General features: G+C 40.6%; 1 protein-coding gene across 8 annotated transcripts in view; it reads right to left on the reverse strand.

Moving 5' to 3' along the window:
* The window catches only part of SIPA1L1 (signal induced proliferation associated 1 like 1), a 198,321-nt gene that overhangs the window by 131,862 nt on the left and 47,784 nt on the right, over positions 1–18,675 (reverse strand). For all 8 annotated transcript variants that reach the window (XM_060140055.1, XM_060140048.1, XM_060140026.1 and 5 more), the window contains exon 2: positions 12,059–13,861. In XM_060140055.1, the coding sequence (XP_059996038.1) occupies positions 12,059–13,556 (1,498 nt within the window). In that variant the 5' untranslated portion in view covers positions 13,557–13,861. The remainder of the gene's footprint in view (positions 1–12,058; positions 13,862–18,675) is intronic.

Here is an 18,675-nt window from a genome sequence, read left to right on the forward strand (position 1 = left end):
AATAAAATCAGTAGTAATCACATGATTAATTGGCTATAGTTGCTAATTTTTCTGTAATGAATATATGTGACTTTTACAATAGGAAGATTTTTATAAGTATAAAAAATGTATTTGGTTTGCAAATGGTCAAAGAGTATATAAAGCACAGTTTACAAGGTTGCATATTAATGTAACTCTTTAAGTTTAATGTTAGTTACAAATGCCAGCTCAGGAAAAAAAAAATTAACATCCAAATGAAAGAAATAATGAAACACCTGTCTCTAACTCAATGTCTTTATATTTAAAAAAATCTTCTGTATCTCCTTACTAGGGATATTGCAGCAAGATGTCTGTGTAAAATGCTTCTGAAGGGTTTGAAAGGAAGTCCCTCAGAAACAGTCAGAAATTCAGTCAAGGCCAAAGTCACTGCCACTCATGAGGGTGAAGCCCATGCAATGTGTCTCAAAAACTCGGCACAGCCCACACACTTGTGTCGATATGGGTTGCTGAGGTTGCTTCTGCTGAATGCTTCTACTTGACTCGAATGCAGTTAGGGAGGTCTCTCCTCTTGCTGCCCTGAAGTTCAGATGCATGACCTCCCCGTACACAGCAGGGAACTCCAAGAGAAGAGAAGCAAAGCAAGTGGTACAATAAAGCAAGTATGTTTTGAGCACCTAATTTTGGTGGCTCACTGGTGTCTGAAGTTAATAATGAGGTGTGCATTTGAAAAATAGGTGGCAGGATTTATTGTATGTTAACTTGTACTGAAATAACAGATCTAAAGGGCCCTTATGTCCTCGAAACTGCAAAACAAAGAGCATAGAAATTCTTTGGGTATAGGAATTAGTAAGCATGGCATTCGCCTTGAGGCATGTTGACACACAAAGTTGAGGAAGCGTTCCCATTTTCATGTGGATGGTTCATGTCAGCTGCTGTTATCGACTGTACCTGAAGGTTTTTGTTTTTTACATTTTATCTTGACTGCTTCTGGACTTACAGAGAAGTTGCAAATATAGTACAAAGCATTTCAATACATATATCCTTAACCCAGTCTTCCCCAATGTTAACATCTTATGTAACTACATATAGTACAGTCGTCATTAATCAGAATCAGTAAATTAACATTTACTAAAGATCTTACTCAAATTTCACTAGTTTTTCCACTATGTCCTTTTTCGCTCTGAAATCTCATTCATTATCCCATGTTGTACTTAATTGTTACTATTTCTTAGTCTCCCGCAGTCTGTTACAGTTCCTCAGTCTGTAACAGTCTTTCATGACCGTGACACCTCTGAACAGTATTTATCACTCAATTTGGGTTTGTCCGGTGGTTTCACATGATTGGACTAACGTATGCATTTTGCGCAAGAGAACCACAGAAATGATGTAACCTCAGTGCATCATTTCATGGAGTTCATGAAAGAAACCTGATTCATTCCATTAAGGTGGCACGTGACAGGTTTCTTCCCTGAAAAGTTACTATTTTTCTCCTCGTGGTTTACAAGTATCTTTGGGGAGATACTTTGAGATTATGTAAATCCTGCTTCTTCTCCTGTTTCTCCTCAAACTGTCATCCACTGACTTTAGCATCCATCATTTGTGTCTAAGAAGGTTTACAACAGTAAAAATCAGTCTCCATAATTGTGTTTTGGGTCTATGGGGATCGACTGGTGGTCGTGGTTAATTTCCACAAAACCACCATGACCACACACAGACTTATCTGTGGTCTCATTTCCTGAAAAGAGAGGAAAAGGAACTGTAACATACCATTTGGTGTCCAGAGTATAACACAAGGTCATGTACACTGTGGGCCCTCCCTGCCTCTACCTGATGCTATATATAAATATAAGATACACTGGCTCCTCAACGCAATAAATTTTATAACTTACATCAGGACCAAACATTCGTTCAGTTGTGAAACGTTTGCTGAGCCTGCCTAACCTGTGGTCCTTGCCTTCAAGGAATGCTTAGACTGGTTATGAACCAGGGCGCCATAGAAAGCCCTGGGCAGAGACCAGGGCATAGGGTGACTTGGAACAGTGGTGGGAAAGCACTTGCATCTTTGAGAAGGAGCAAGTTATTCAGAATCCCAGGAGACAGGGAGAACAACCCACTCTGATGCACGGGCGGGAGGAAAGGCAGGAGGGGAGCGCAATAAAGCCCTCCCGACTCCGGCGCCCATGTGGGTTTCTATCTGCACCGGGTTCACTACCCTCTCAGTCTACACACTCCCCCCTGTTAGGGGGTCTCACTACTTTTCCAGTGCTAGCCCTCACTTCCCCCATGTAATGTGAGGCCAGCTAGGGAAAGAGACCCACAGCGCTGCAGGGGAAGCTTGCCACCTACACCAATTTTCCTTGGCCTTTGTTCATAAATGTGGCAAAGATTACTGGACAACTAAGGAAAACCGACAGCATGAAAGACAAACAGAAAATACAACTCAGAAGATACAGATCACTTAAGGGAAAGAAACTAGAAAAAAAATTATTTGCTTTTGTTCTGCCTCTGAGCACTGTAGCTGGCATGGAGTAGATGCTTAATTAACATTATGTCATGAACAAATAAATAAATGTATGAATGTGCAGTTGTTAATTCTTAAAACTACTTAAAAAATATGAAGGGCACTCATTAATAGTAAATTGGATAATAAATTTTTGAGTAAGAAAAGATTTAGAAACGTATAAAAACTGCTATATATAAACAGGTAAACAACAAGTACCTACTGTAGAGCACAGGGAACTATACTCAATATCTTGTAATAACCTATAATGGAAAAGAATCTGAAAAAGTATCAATCGTTCTGTATGTATGTATAACTGAATCATTTTGCTGTACACCTGAAACTAACACAACATTGTAAATTAACTGTACTTCAATTAAAAAAAAAAAGAAAAGATAGAGAAGATTACAAATCAAACTATTAGAATTAGGAGAGGGATTACTTTCTCCAACTCTGCATTATTAATTTTCACAGTAAGCATGTATATACTTTTGTTTGATTTGTTTACTGTCTGCTTCCCTCCACCAGAATGTAAGCTCATGAAGGTGCTCTATTTTTTTTTAGATTTATTTTTCTTTTCTTTTTTTTTTTTTACATCTTTATTGGAGTATAATTGCTTTACAATGGTGTGTTAGTTTCTGCTTTATAACAAAGTGAATCAGTTATACATATACATATGTTCCCATATCTCTTCCCTCTTGCGGCTCCCTCCCTCTCACCCTCCCTATCCCACCCCTCCAGGCGGTCACAAAGCAAGGTGCTCCGTTTTACTTCTCACTCCAAATGTCCAAAATCGTGCCGAGCATGATGAAGGCACTCATGCACCTGTGGCAGCCACAGAGGCGCAACACTTAACATCTCTCCTTCCAGAAAGGGCTCACAACCCATTCAGCCACAAGAAATGCAATGAGCTGAAAGTCTCTGGCTGTAGCATCTCTGGATCTTCCACAGTTTTCCAGCCCAGCCACACTCTTCTTGGGCAGCCCCAGGACTGAGCATGCCAGGGGTGACGGGGCCTGGCTGTTACTGCCCAACAAATGACTTCTCTAATGCTCTTTTTCGTTCCATGGCGTTGGCTGAGACTTTGCCAGATGTGCACGGTGGGCTGAGGCTCCCCCCCCGCCCACTTTTGCTTCTTTTCCCTTTTACTTTCATGGTATCAGACCTGCATTGTGGACTGAAGGCCTTCCCTGCTAACTTCTGCTTCCTCTGCCCTCTTCTTTCACAGGCATTACCCCCAGGTCCCTAACAAACCACTTGCACGCCTATACTGTTTCAACACCTGCTTCTCAGAGGATTGACCGATAATGTATTTGTTACATGATTAAATCATAAATGCAATCATGTAAAATGTAAACTGCTATGTGATTAGACTGTATTTGGCAAAGACAAGAAGTTGCATTTTGAGTAGGACGGACTAGAGATGGAGAGACTAAGACAATGGCCAAGAATTGGGGCAAGAGGTAACGCCGGCTTGAAGTGACAGAACTGGGATTGGGACACAGAGAACAGAAGTTAGCAGCAATTCGAAGGTAGACTCAAGAGGCCTTCCCAACTGACTGGAGGTTGAGAACAATGAAGAGAGGCAACAAAGAGGCTTTGGTGTTTCAAATCCAAGTGACTGATAATAACGGTGGCATTTACAGCACGAGGGCAAGGATGTGGGATGGGAGGCTTGTTCAGGGAGAAAAATGAAGTCAAAAAATTTGTGTCCCAGGGTTCGAGTTGCCAACTAGATAACCAACCAGGTGGAAGCAGGTAATGGAGAGTGAGAAACGTAGCTAGAACTGAAGACATAGCCTGGGAACAGAGGTCTTTTATTTGGATATAAATGTATACTAATTACCTTTTCTAAAAAGAATTTTTTGAGGTCATTCATTATAAAGGAAATATGTAAGTTGTGCTAATGAAACAGAAATTGGAAAATAAAAGACAAAAGTGGAAACAAATGTGTTATTAATGAAGGTTATAAAACTGGAGCATCAAATTTGCTTCTGGGAGTTGAGGTAAAACAGGAGATACAGTAAAATAAATAAATAAATAAAACAAGCAAACAAATAAAACACACCTGTCATTAGAAAGGCAGGCATTTGGTAGCTACCAGAAAACAATTCCTGGCATCAGATTCTAAAGTAAATATCTCACGTGGAACTTCCTAAAGGGCTGAAGGATGACCAAGTGGCCAATGTCTCCATCATCAGTTTTATTGCAAAAGCACATTCTGTTTCTATATGATTGGATCTTTACAAGATGACTTTGAGTAAAGTCAAGTGTTTGAGCAAATGTGGGCTTGGGCCGGTCTAGCTTGATTTTAAAAACAAAACAGAGAGGAGCAGTTGAGGCACATGCCCTTTTACCCAGCTTTCACAAACCTCTGCACGGAGATGGCTCAGGTAATATGAAATCCCAAACGCCTCACACAACAGAGTTCAGATGATCAGTGATGGGACTCGAGAGATCACGGCCAAGAAAGGAAAGGATGCTTGTTTTCCAAAGAGCAGACATGCAAACCTTCCTACTGAATGGCCTTCTTGCTACCAGAAACCCTGAACAGGTGAAGAGACAACAGCAAAACACTCCTAGGTGAGTTTCTCAAGAAGTTATTTAGTGCCCCAGATCTCTGTGAAAAGGGTTAAATAACTAGAGAGCTACCTTTGAACAAATTAAATACAGTTGATATGCTCTCAAGAAAAAATAAAAGACAAGGGCATTAAGACAATAAGTTATTATACATGTATAAAATCTTTCCCTATTAGTTTTGGCAGAAATAAACTGTTCAGTTCAAGAGCAGAACATGGCTCAGGACAGCAGACGTGCTGACTCTGGAGTTTACCACTTCCTTGAAATACGACTGTCCACAAAAAACTAACCACAGAATAGCTATCCTTAAAGAACTCTGAGCTATAAGGCATCCCATAGTACTTTCCTCAAGCTTAATGTTGCTATACTTACAGAAGAATTAAACAAACAAAATAAGCCAGGGCTTTACAAATAAGTTTAGCTGCATGATGTTCTCTGATGTTCTATATGTACCCTACAATAATCCACTAAAACTTACAATAGGTACTTAATGATGCTCATTTAACAAACTGAACTAGCAGAATAGCTCCTGATAACACAACTGGAGAATATATCAGAGCACTAAAGCTGTCACTCCAAGTACAAGTGAAGTTCAGTGCATATATTCTAAAGAAATGTGAAAGACAGCTGATAAGAAGAGGGTGAGAGGTAAATACAGAAAATTAGACATTGCGAGACCAACTGAAATCCAACGTGTTTGTGTCCTCAAACTGATAATCCTGGAGCCCAGCGGACTGCTGAACCTGACTTTTGTGGGTGTGTGTGTGTGGGCGTGGGTGTGCGAACACTCACGTATGGTGGGGTAGGGCGGGGTGGAGGTGTAGGAGGAGGAAGGTAAACCAGAAAAGAACAATCAAATCTGGTGGTTCAAAGTTATCAGAAGAATAATCAAGTGCAGAGCATTAGTGTTGCTTCTCTTCAGGAGTGGGAAAATGTTTGCAGATGAGCTTCAGACCAGATAATGGCAGCTGCTCCTGGCCGCTGGGCAGGGGGAAGAGGCCCTTTCCTATCACAGCATCTTCAATAACTTGACTTTGAGAGTGACACCCTGTCTGGCATCAGATAAGCCTATCAACACTTCTGATCAATGGAGCAACAAACACCACTGCCAAGGCAACCCATGGGCTCCTCTCTTTTCCATTAGTGCATCTTTCTGAATGGGATTCAGCGAGGATGTGCCTCAGACACTTGTACGCTCAGTGCAAAACCGAAAAAGCCCTGTACTGCTACTTTAATCATGGTGACTATCTAAGTAAAAACTAAACACAAAATATATGTACTGAAAGGGAGATGACCAGATTAATTTTGATGCTATCCTACTGCCTAGTTTGTGCCTAAGAAGGATGTTGTTGTATCACTTGGACGTATCACAATGACAACTTTGCCTTGGGGTCTTATGAGCATTATGTGAGGAGGTTTGCATAAAGCACAAAGTAATAACACAATACGTGTTAGCTACATTATTACTGTCATTTAATCCTAGGTGAGTCTCAATAAAAACACCACACACATTGGCAAAACAGCAAAGAGAAGTGGGCAGGAGGAAGGACCAGAAAGAACACTGATGGTGTGTTGCTTATTTCAATAAATGCAAACAGTGGGATTCCTCTACTGGGCCAGCATCTTTCCAGCAATGGACTTGACTTATGTGATAGAGCCAAATATCCTCTCAAGTCTAAATTTGCAAAATAATGATGTTCATAAAAACAATTTAATATTAAAAAGTGATGGCAGCTTCATCAGCCTAATACAATTAAATTTTACATATAATGTCAACAATATACACTTCAGTAAAGTGAATATTTTCCCTCCAGAGACTTAGCCACAGTGAAGTCAGGAATTCATTAAATGGCAGAATGGAAAATATCTGGTGATGAAGAGGTTGTAGTACAACCAGGTCAGTAGTGCTACTCTATGTTGCTGGAAGATAAATTACATCTGACGTTGACGTACTCCTTCAACAAGATGACTCACTTCCAGGTTCTGATTAGGAAAAATGAGTTAGTGCACTAATTTCACTGAATCAAGTTGTATATTAAAAATAAGACAGAATTACTTGTCTAACTCTATTTTATACTGTGATGAAAAGTACAGATACCATTTATATATGGAATCTAAAATATGACACAAATGAACTTATCTATGAAACAGAAACAGACTCAGAGACATAGAGAACGACTTGTGGTTGCCAAGAGGGAAGGGGAATGGGGGAGGAATGGAGTGGGAGTTTGGGATTAGCAGACACAAACTACTATATGTAGAATGGATAAACAACAGGGTCCTCCTGTATGGCACAGGGAGCTATATTCAATATCCTGTGATAAACCATAATGGAAAAGAATATGAAAAAGGATGCATATATATGTATAACTGAATCACTTTGCTGTACAGCAGAAATTAAATACATAAACTATCCTTCAAGAAAATAAAATACATAAATAAATTATCCTTCAAGAAAATAAAATTTAAGAAAGGTTTAGATACTATATAAATTTTTTAATACACAGTTATACTTTAAGGGTGTTAATTTCAGCTTCAAGTGATGTCATTCAGAGCCATAATTTGTTGTATCTTATCACATTGTGACAAATGACCTGCCTAATTTGAAAATTCTAAGTCGTATAGCCTAAGAAAACACAGCAGGCGCTCTCTGATATTGCGTTCCACTGGACCAGCTTCATGTATTAACTACTGCTCTGTGTCCCCTCTGTAAACCACAATGATAAATGCCCAATGGCACCAGCAGGCAATCTCTAGTGCCACACACACTTTCTGCTCCCACCAGTTGGGACTCCGTGCTGACAAAGAATCGGCTGTGTCTTCCCAAACCTGTTTATGCCAGTTGACTTGTTATTGTAATTATGAAATTTAATTAAATATTATGAAAGCTGATGGAATATGAGTACAAGAGATAAATCTTGTTTCTATTAAAAACTAAACTGAAGGCTTTGGAAAGACTTCATAAAAGCAATCACTAAAGGAAAGCTGTTGGATTAGATGTGGGCGAGATCTATAAAAAATGAGAAAAAATTCTGAAACCTCAGATTCCGTAAGATTCAGATGGCTTTGCTAGTGTCTATATTTTTGCTCTTATGGTTTATACTATTCACACAATGTAGAATTCAAAATAGTAGAATCACTGTGAAAGAAATGCCCTCGGCCTCTCACAAGAGTTTAGCAAATATATAGTTATTATTATAAATTTTAATGAAAATAAAATACTTTGAGTACATATACTTCTGAAAGATTCCCTGTCTTTTTTTTTAACATCTTTATTGGGGTATAATTGCTTTACAATGGTGTGTTACTTTCTGCTTTATAACAAAGTGAATCAGTTATACATATACATATGTTCCCATATCTCTTCCCTCTTGCGTCTCCCTCCCTCCCACCCTCCCTATCCCACCCCTCCAGGAGGTCACAAAGCACCGAGCCGATATCCCTGTGCCATGCGGCTGCTTCCCACTAGCTATCTACCTTACGTTTGGTAGTGTATATATGTCCATGCCTCTCTCTTGCTTTGTCACAGCTCACCCTTCCCCCTCCCCATATCCTCATGTCCGTTCTCCAGTAGGTCTGTGTCTTTATTCCTGTCTTACCCCTAGGTTCTTCATGACATTTCTTTTTCTTAAATTCCATATATATGTGTTAGCATACGGTATTTGTCTTTTTCTTTCTGACTTACTTCACTCTGTATGACAGACTCTAGGTCTATCCACCTCATTACAAATAGCTCAATTTCGTTTCTTTTTATGGCTGAGTAATATTCCATTGTATATACGTGCCACATCTTCTTTATCCATTCATCCAATGATGGACACTTAGATTGTTTCCATCTCCGGGCTATTGTAAATAGAGCTGCAATGAACATTTTGGTACATGACTCTTTTTGTTTTTTTGTTTTTTTTTTTTCTTTGCGGTACGCGGGCCTCTCACTGTTGTGGCCTCTCCCATTGTGGAGCACAGGCTCCGGACGCGCAGGCTCAGCAGCCATGGCTCACGGGCCCAGCCGCTCCGCGGCACGTGGGATCTTCCCAGACCAGGAAGCGAACCCGTGTCCCCTGCATCGGCAGGCGGACTCTCAACCACTGCGCCACCAGGGAAGCCCTCCATGACTCTTTTTGAATTTTGGTTTTCTCAGGGTATATGCCCAGTAGTGGGATTGCTGGGTCATATGGTAGTTCTATTTGTAGTTTTTTAAGGAACCTCCATACTGTTCTCCATAGTGGCTGAACCAATTCACATTCCCATCAGCAGTGCAAGAGTGTTCCCTTTTCTCCACGCCCTCTCCAGCATTTATTGTTTCTAGATTTTTTGATGATGGCCATTCTGACTGGTGTGAGATGATATCTCATTGTAGTTTTGATTTGCATTTCTCTAATGATTAATGATGTTGAGCATTCTTTCATGTGTTTGTTGGCAGTCTGTATATCTTCTTTGGAGAAATGTCTATTTAAGTCTTCTGCCCATTTTTGGATTGGGTTGTTTGTTTTTGATTCCCTGTCTTAATGATTTCTTTCAGTTAACTTGTTCCAATTATGTTAGCTAAGAAGGTATTTTCTCTAAGCTATAAGCTAAGAGGGTAGCTTAAGCTACCTTAAGCTACCTTTCTCTTAGCTATAAGCTAAGAGAGTAGCTTAAATTAGAAACTACTTTCAATGAACCGCTCTTAAATTTATGAAGTGTTATGACCTAAGCTGGATGAACTCTGGAATATAGGTGTTCAAATTTTTATTCCTTACTTTTGAAAGATAAAATACGTTGAACAAAATTTTACCAGGTTTAAAGATAAAAATACACTCCTTCCCTTTAGTCTAATATAATAGAGATCAAGGCAAAACAGTCAAGAACATGACTCTAGTCACTCTCCCCAAAGGTGAAATCCTGGCTCCAATATTACTAGCTTCGTGACAGCTTAACAGCTTAAAACCAGCCACTTACACCCCAGTTTTCTCATCTGGAAAATGCCATCGATAACAATATCTACACCCCAGTGGGCATGGAGAGGGTGAAATGAGAAAATGCATGCCATACCAAATGCTAAGTTCCTGGTACACAGTAAGTACTCAAAATGTGCATCATTAATGTGATCACATTGCCTAACGGGAAATGAGCAACTACTACATAAACAAAGACTGTAAGTAACATGTTCTTTCTCCTGTTGGAGTGTCAGTTCTTTAGCAAGATGGCCTCACCTATAGACAGCTCACAAACACCTGTGGAAAACTTCCCCAGGTTCCACAAAACAGGGCTTTTCAGCTAGGGGCAATTTTACTTCCTAGAGGACATATGGCAATGACTGGAGACTTTTTAGGTCATCACAATTGGGGGCACCTATTGGCATCTGGGGTGTAGAGGGCAGGGATGCTGCTAAACATCTTATATCCTACAACGCATATGACACATCCCCCCAAACAAAGAATTATCTGGCCCCAAATGCCAAGATGGCAAGGTTGAGAAACCCTGTAGCCCAACGGACAGAATGAGAAAGAAGTGATTTCTAAAATCTGAACTCCAGAAGGTTATGCTGAGAAAATAAAGATGGCTTACAGGGCTTCCCTGGTGGCGCAGTGGTTAAGAGTCCACCTGCCGATGCAGGGGACACGGGTTCGTGCCCCGGGAAGATTCCACATGCCGCGGAGCGGCTGGGCCCGTGAGCCATGGCTGCTGAGCCTGCGCGTCCGGAGCCTGTGCTCCACAACGGGAGAGGCCACAACAGTAAGAGGCCCGCGTACCGCAAAAAAAAAAAAAAAAAAAAAAAAAAGATGGCTTACAAATGAATTTGGGATTTTCATTATCATATTGGTTTCAGGACCTATGCCATAGATGTTTAAGAGACATGGATACTGAACACCAAGACAAGATTCTTTTGGTCAATAAACTCTCGTGAATGGGGATGACCATGTAATAACCTCACAATAAATTTTATTTTAAAGGGAGCACTGTCATAAAGCTAGAGTACCAGAATGAAGTACTAGAAATGAAACTTCATTCGGAAGAATAAATCTCAAAAGGACTTAAGCAGGACTCAAAACCCCCAAACAGTAGGTGGGAAAACAAAAACTGCTCTCGTAGCTTGCATACAGGGGGCCTCTCACTTGGGCTCAATGCAGAAATTACTGAGCTAGCTAGTGGACCACAGGTGCTCGGCAAGCATCCTGTTTCCTAGCTTGGGTGCTTGCGTGACAAACTCATTCTTCAATTAATAATGCTGCTCAAAAACACTATTAGAAAGCTCTTAAGAGTTCATTTAAACTACTTTTCAATGAATCACAGAGTTTTCTTACAAGCATGAGATAAAACTGTATACAAATACAATTCACATACAGTACAATCCAACAATATAGGTATATATTTTCCCCCATACAAAACGGAAAAGGAAGTCACCAACATGTTAACAGTACTTCTCACTCCAGTGACTTTTATACTCAAATCTAGAAGACCTAGGTTTGATTCCTGGCTCTGACACTTTTGTCAAATAACAAAATTAATTCTCACTAAAATTCCTGTGAAATGAATAGGAATGTACTATAATTCCCATTTACTGATGAGAACATTGAGGCAGAAAAGAAATGGTCCCGTACTAACTGTAAAAGTGCTAAATAAATGAAAAACAGCATTAAGATTGCTTTAGTAACCCTTAAAAAAAAAAGCTGTATTTATAATATTTTTAACTTTATATGACATTTATCCCTAAAGGTGACACAGCAAGTCGTCTACACAAAGATTACAATTTCATCCATTAAATCAAAGGTTTTAAAAAAAATTAATATTTCATAAGCTAGTCAATACAAGATATTTAATATATCTAAAAGGAGGAAGTAACTCAAAAATGCAAAAGGAAATACACCGCAGCAAATAACTATTTAACTCTTTCACCATCAGGAGAAGGCATTCATGCAAATCTTACATCACGCTGCTTAAAAATCCTAATAGACAGTACTCTTTTTCAGAAAGTATGGCAAAAGAAAATGAAAAGAATAAAAGATCTCTACTCACCCTTCTGATAGAAAAACTTCCTGTAATAGTATGCGCCGAGATCCACGTGTTCCACGATGTATCTTTTCACTCGATCCAGGTGCAACACCAAGTTTTCCTTGGGCACTTCAAGTACTGCCACTCCTGCATTTGTACAATGGGAGCTGAGGGTAGACTCAAAGGAGGCACTTTCACATCCACTAAAGGAACCAGAATTTGATTTGGACAGGCTGATTTTCCTTTCCCCTTCTCCACCGATCTCATTCCGAAAATACGGACAGCTCATTACAAGTTCATTGCTTTTATCGTCTCCCTGGTCCATGCTGAGGCTTCCTTTGGAGTTCAGGTCCTCCGTGCTGCCCATCGGGGAGCTAAAACTGGCCGAGTGGGACAAAGGCCCCGAGACCAAGGATGCCACCGCAGCTGCCGAAGCCCCCGTGGTGGTGTTTCTCCTCTTAATTACACTGTGCCTGTTCATAACCGCCTCGTTCAAGTCAAATAATATACTCTGGACGTCGTAGTGGGCAAAGCACTTTGGGCACGTCCAGGGCCTGACGGAGTCTTCCGATCGATTATCTTCAAGATCCGACGATTTCCCAAGTTCTTCACCTTTGGTATTGCGTAATTTACGAAAAATGGACGAGTCTCCGGTTTCAGACTTGGAACGCCGCTTGAGTGGTTTTTCCCTTTCCTTAAAGAGCCTGAGGTTCTCTCTCTGTGAGATGGGCCCGTCTATGACATCCAAGGAGAAACCAGAGCCCTTGCCCCCACCGGCGATGAGAAAGTCACTGAGCTTGGTCGGAGTGGGACCTCGATCAGACTTGTCGTCTTTGTAGCCCTTTAACAAGTCAAAGAAGCTGTCTCCGGACGTTCCCTGCTTATCGATTGAAGATGTGCTACCGTATTCCCTGTGCAGTGACGGCCCCGTCTTGTAGGTGGGCGAGATACATTCATCAAAGCTATCCACGTCAAGTTCACTTATGGTGATGTCGCTGTTGCTGCGCTGCCGTATCCGGCGCAGAGCTTTCCTGGGGGAGCTGGGGTAGGCTTCAGGCATGAGAAATCTGGAGTCCATGCTCTCCGACGGCCTCGTCTTGTTTTTCAGTGTGTTCTGTATGCTTTTTAACATGGCTGAGTCACTGGAATTGAGGCTTACAGAACTTCCCTGACTCACAGGACTGCTTTTGGAGGACATGCTCTCAAGGCAACTTGAGGTTTCTATTTCCTGGCTTGAACGGCTAGATTCTTTTACATTTTCCTTTCTTGGGGGCCAATCCGCAATCCTTGCCCGAACCCCCATCTTTGGGACTCCAGGGGTCGAGGTTATATGATGAGAACCTTCACTTCGAGGGGGGCCTACGGGAGCCATGACTGATGACCCTAAGCTGCCGTTTTGGGACCTGAAGCGTCGCATGTAGAAGTCGTCCGTGTGGACTTTGGGGGTGCCATCTGTGCCCACAACAGACGCCCTTTCAGTGGCAACCGGCCTTTCTGTCTGAGACCGTTTCAAGCTGGTCATGATGTAAAAGCAATCAGACTTAAACCCCTGCAGAAAGGACCATCATACCTAAGTTTTAAATGTGCACTTCCCTTTTGGAGAATGGCTCCCAGAAAATACATCAGTTGCATGAGATCTTAATCTTTTCCAATTAAAAGGTTAAACAATGCCTTATTTTCAAACCTCTGAAAATCCAGACCCCTTCAAAACATTATAATCCACAGGAGTTCCTCTGCTTCACTTTGATAGACGGCTTTCTTTCAGAAAAAAACTGAATGGAACTTGTATCTCTGGGACTCTGTGATTGCCATAATCCCATGCTTTCTCTAAAAGAGACAAGGACAATTGGAATTAGCATTTGATAAATACATCTAAAAATAAACATGCAATTGCCAAAACCAGACACATGCAAATAAAAGACTCACTAATGGATTGTGACTCACAGATCACAACCCATCTTTTTAGTAAAGCAGGCTTGAAAGGAAGGAAGAAAGTGAAAGCATTTAATAATATCCATCATTTAAACTATATATATTTTAAAAGACTATTAACACTTCAGATTAATTGAACTGTTTCATATCACTATGAAGGGGAATGAGGGATCTCGTTCCAGGATATCAAGGCTCCTAGCCCAAGTAAAGACCACGTACAGACTCCAATGACCTCTAATAATGTAGAATATCGTGAACCACTGTGCTGACCAGAAGTTCAAGGCATAACCAACAGAGTTCGATAATTAGAGCAACGTACAGTTTTTTAACAAGACTAAAAATTGAAAAATTCTGTTACTGAATATGTCACAACACTCACTTTTTAACCTCTTCTGTATTTCAAAATCCAAACTTGTGTTTTTGTTTCTTTACAAAGGCTTAACAGAGTTGGCAAGAGCAAATACAATAGAGAGAAAATAAAAAGGGTTTTCCCGGAGCCATTCTACCCATTAGCACGCTTCTATATTTCCCTCTATTACTATGCCAAAGGAGTATTTCAGAATGCATCCAGCATTTTCCACCACCTCTTCCCAAGCTCTGAGATCCATCTACCCTTAAAGCTAGAAACATTTTGCTCATTAGCAAAATGCCTTCATTTCCTTACACACTGCAACCCACCCCACCCTTTGGCACTAATTTATGAAGACAGCAGAAACCAAATGCTGCTGTGGACAGACCTTTCCATATCCCCCAGCCGACGACACAGAACTGCTAACATCCTTCCAGGTGACAGGTGAAGAAACCCAACTTCCTCGGGAGCACATCAAGCAGGAGGAGAGAGGCACAAATTCTGAGCACAAAATCCTGCATGGTTGCGTTCGTCGTGAAAATAAAGGCAGTGCACCCTTTTCCAAGGTTCCACAAATTACACAAGAGGTGGCCTTTAAATTCCTGCCAAATGCATGTTTGGAAAGATGCTGCTGAACCAGCACTGCGCTGCCGGGGCCGCATTGTCTACAAATCACGGCTGACACCCAGGCCGACCCGCGCTCGCTGCGCTCCGCTCCCCGGCAACAAGCACTTACTTCCACGATAATTAAGCATCTCGCTAGTCGGCTTCCTGCCTCCCAGGCAGCCGCTTTAATTTCTCCTGCGCTATGCAGCATCATTTTAGAAGACTCGCTGCTATTTAAAGGCTGGAACATTTAGGGGTGTTTCAAAACGTACGGCCGCCTGCAGAATGCAGGGCCAGCTGAACTCCAGCCGGGCTCGCACGGGCTGCTCAGACCAGCCTGGCACAGAAACGCCAATTGTTTTCCCTCTCTCTCCTCTTCACCATCTTTTGTGAAAGGGATAATGGTTTTGCACAGCTACCCATTAAACCTGGCTTTTGAGCTTTCTAGATACTTCTATCGTCAGATTGCTATGATTTGACTTTACATCTGGGAACTGTCCAGGCTCCTTTTGAACTGTAAACCTTCAAGTGGAATAATGTGCTAACTGCTGAATCTGAAGGCAGCCCATGTGGCCACAGCCAAGGTTCAAGAAGTGTTCCTTATAAAATGGAAGGAAACTGGGCAACTGAAGCAAGATGCAAAATAAACACTAGTCTATTTCAAAAAAAAAAAAAATTGACAACCCCAAACCACAATTTATGAGCTATTTTGTAATGAACTAGGGGAAAAGAAGCTGTTTATTTCAGTGAAATAGCTTTCAAAGAAAGAATACACTGACATACAAAATAATTCTCAATAGATTCTTATGAAAATCAGATGTTTGCAATGCTTCTCACAAGCTCACAGAAATGCAAATAAATCACCTACCATTCCCAGAACGGACATTCTCTAAAAGGCCAATGCACCAATCCCACTGGGGTAAAAACTCTTTCTTTCCACATTTCCTTTCCCTTAGAATAGAGTTCACTGCAGGACTGTCTTTTTTTTAGGATATGTGAAGTTCTATCCATTGTAGGAGGAAACTGAAGGCCAGCACCAAAATACAGTAAACAGCACTGACTTGAAAAATCTCCACTCTTCGTCGTCACTACTACAGGACACCTTTTCAGAACCATCTCATATGCTTCCTGTGTTTTTTAATGGGTTTTAAAAAACCTTATACAGATATAACTATATTTCTTTGTAATTTTAAAGAAATGCCAAGACTCCTATTACATCTTGATTATAATAATAATTCAATGTTATCTTTTAATTTCAAAATATAGACGGGCACATAGGGGAGAGAGTACTCACAGTTTAATGACCTGTAAAAACCGAGGAGGTTCAAGATGGACAACTAAATTAAATAACAGATTTTCTTTTCTTGTCATGAGGACCTTTTTTCCTTTTCCCCTTCCTCTTTCCCGTCCTTATTTATAGCAACAAACCCCTTTAGGCACAATATGAAACTTCAGACACAGAGTAGCATCTATACAAACATATATGCTTTGCATTTATTCAAGTACTAGTTGAAAATAAAGATGCCATCCATGTGTGTAATATGATGACACATCAATAACACCTAAAACCTACTCCTCGGGGTTGATGGAAAGAGCAAACATATGCTGACAGTTATTAGCAATTCTCCTAATTATCAGCAAACCTGCCTAAGCATCATTAAATATGGTAAAAAACGACAGAATAGAAGGGCAATACTAATTTACAGCATGTCACCTCCATCTGTTGAAAGAGTAAACTATTTAAGAAATATCCTTGTTATATATTTAATTTTACAGCTCTAGGTACTATTTGAGTCCATGGGAGATCCATTTACCTAGAATACCAATACCAGTCTAGTTCCATGAGGTCCTGGAAACTATAAGAAAAGGCGAAGATGTGTTCAACGTCTAGTAGATGAAAGTCTTTCCATCACTCAAGGTCTATCACCAGGTAACCTATCAGCTTTTTCTGATAATACCATTCTTCCAGAAGAAGTACCTTCCCCTCTCCTCTGAATCACCCTAAGCCTTTCTGCATTCTCTTCTGAACACAGACCACACACTTGGTGCTAGGGATATTTGGGGAAACAGTCCCTCCCTCCAAGGGAAGCTACAGGTATAAAAACAGTCCCTGTCATCCTGGCTCACTGAGACATTTACATTCTTGACCTCTCCCCCTCCTTCCCGAAACTCTGTCTTCTCTAGGCCTCCATGATGAACACGGTCTCCTTAACTTCTGGTGCCTCTTTCTTTTGGCTCATTCCTCAGGATCACTGGTGGGCTCCATTCAAAAGCTAGTGATTCCAGGGGGGTATGCTTGGCTTACTTCTCTTACCAGTCTTCAGAGTTTTGGAAGGGGCTGTAAAGGGTATCAGCATTAGGATGCATTTGAGCACCGAGTGCATTAGGATGAGATCGCAGGCCTGGGTACACTGGAGTAAAGATATTAACTCTGGAGAGCAGGGTGTTGACTTCATTGGATCAGCTGCCTGTGCAACTGAATGAAGCAGAATAATGAAATTACTTCGGGAGATATCTGCATGGTAGCCACTACTGGCTGGTGATGTCATAGGTACCCACAGCTTTAAATATTATTATCTCTATGCAGTTACCTCCAAATTTCTTCTCATGACTCTCTCCCCTAAACTCCAAATAAAATATATGCACGTGCTCATTTGATATCTTCCCTTTTTATCTATTTTCAACAATGAATTAACTAACAAGCAGAAAAAATGGGAAAATAAAATTTTTCCAAGAAATAACTGGGTGATAAGGAAGTGAGAACAATAAATAATTGAAGGAACCAAACGAAAGGAACAACATGGGAAACTTTCTTTATGCCAAGGGCATAAAGAATAGTTTAAAGGTTACACAAGAAGACGTGGGAAGGAAAGAAAAAACCAACAACAACTTACAGTTCCTGCCCTGAAATAATCTGCAATACGATGTTACATTCACTAAAAAGATGTAGCATTCGCCATCAATTACTCCCATATTCCAAAATGGGATGTTGTTAGATTCCTTAACTGGTACATCCTCAAATACAGGGCCAACTCTCAATGCTTCCAGGCAATAGAAGGAATTTTGATGATGAATAACTATACAAATACCCCGAGATTCCACAGATGTACAACATCAGTATTTATGAAAATGTCAATGTAAATAGTTTATGAAGTTGTATACACAGATTTAAAATACCCATAAATATTCTTGCTTTGGATTGTAACAGGAAACTTTATTTTAAAACAGAAATATCACACCACAGTGCTTGAACATTAGATTAGCTAAGATAACCAAAGAAGGCCAACAATTCTCTTTACATCCCTTCTTGGCTTTCCTGAATTTCACTCACATTACATAAAAGTAACATCTCAGATAGAAGGACGCCTCACTCTTTCAAGTTAGCCTGAAACACATACAAACGACTCCGTACAATGTCCCGGATAATTTAAGCTTTATGAATCAGCACATAACTTTTCAGACTGGACTTTCCCCCTTCTTTCATTTCCGTTCTATCCCTTCAACAAAAAGCAGGAAGGACTGAGAAGAGAGGAGTTGATAAATCTAGTTCCTGCTCTCCAAATGTTCACTACCTAAAAAAGACAGCACTGATGGAGACAAAGTAGATGCAGATAACTTGCCCTGGAATTACCGAAGTGAAAAAAGCAGTTATGGATACAAAACATACATAACAGGATAAAGTTACATTTGAGTTTAGAGATAAGAAAGCAATTTAAAATGTGCTTGGTTGGAGACCTCCCTGGTGGTCCAGCGG

This window comes from Lagenorhynchus albirostris, chromosome 1 (assembly GCF_949774975.1).
Source record: "Lagenorhynchus albirostris chromosome 1, mLagAlb1.1, whole genome shotgun sequence".
Classification (NCBI taxonomy): domain Eukaryota; kingdom Metazoa; phylum Chordata; class Mammalia; order Artiodactyla; family Delphinidae; genus Lagenorhynchus; species Lagenorhynchus albirostris.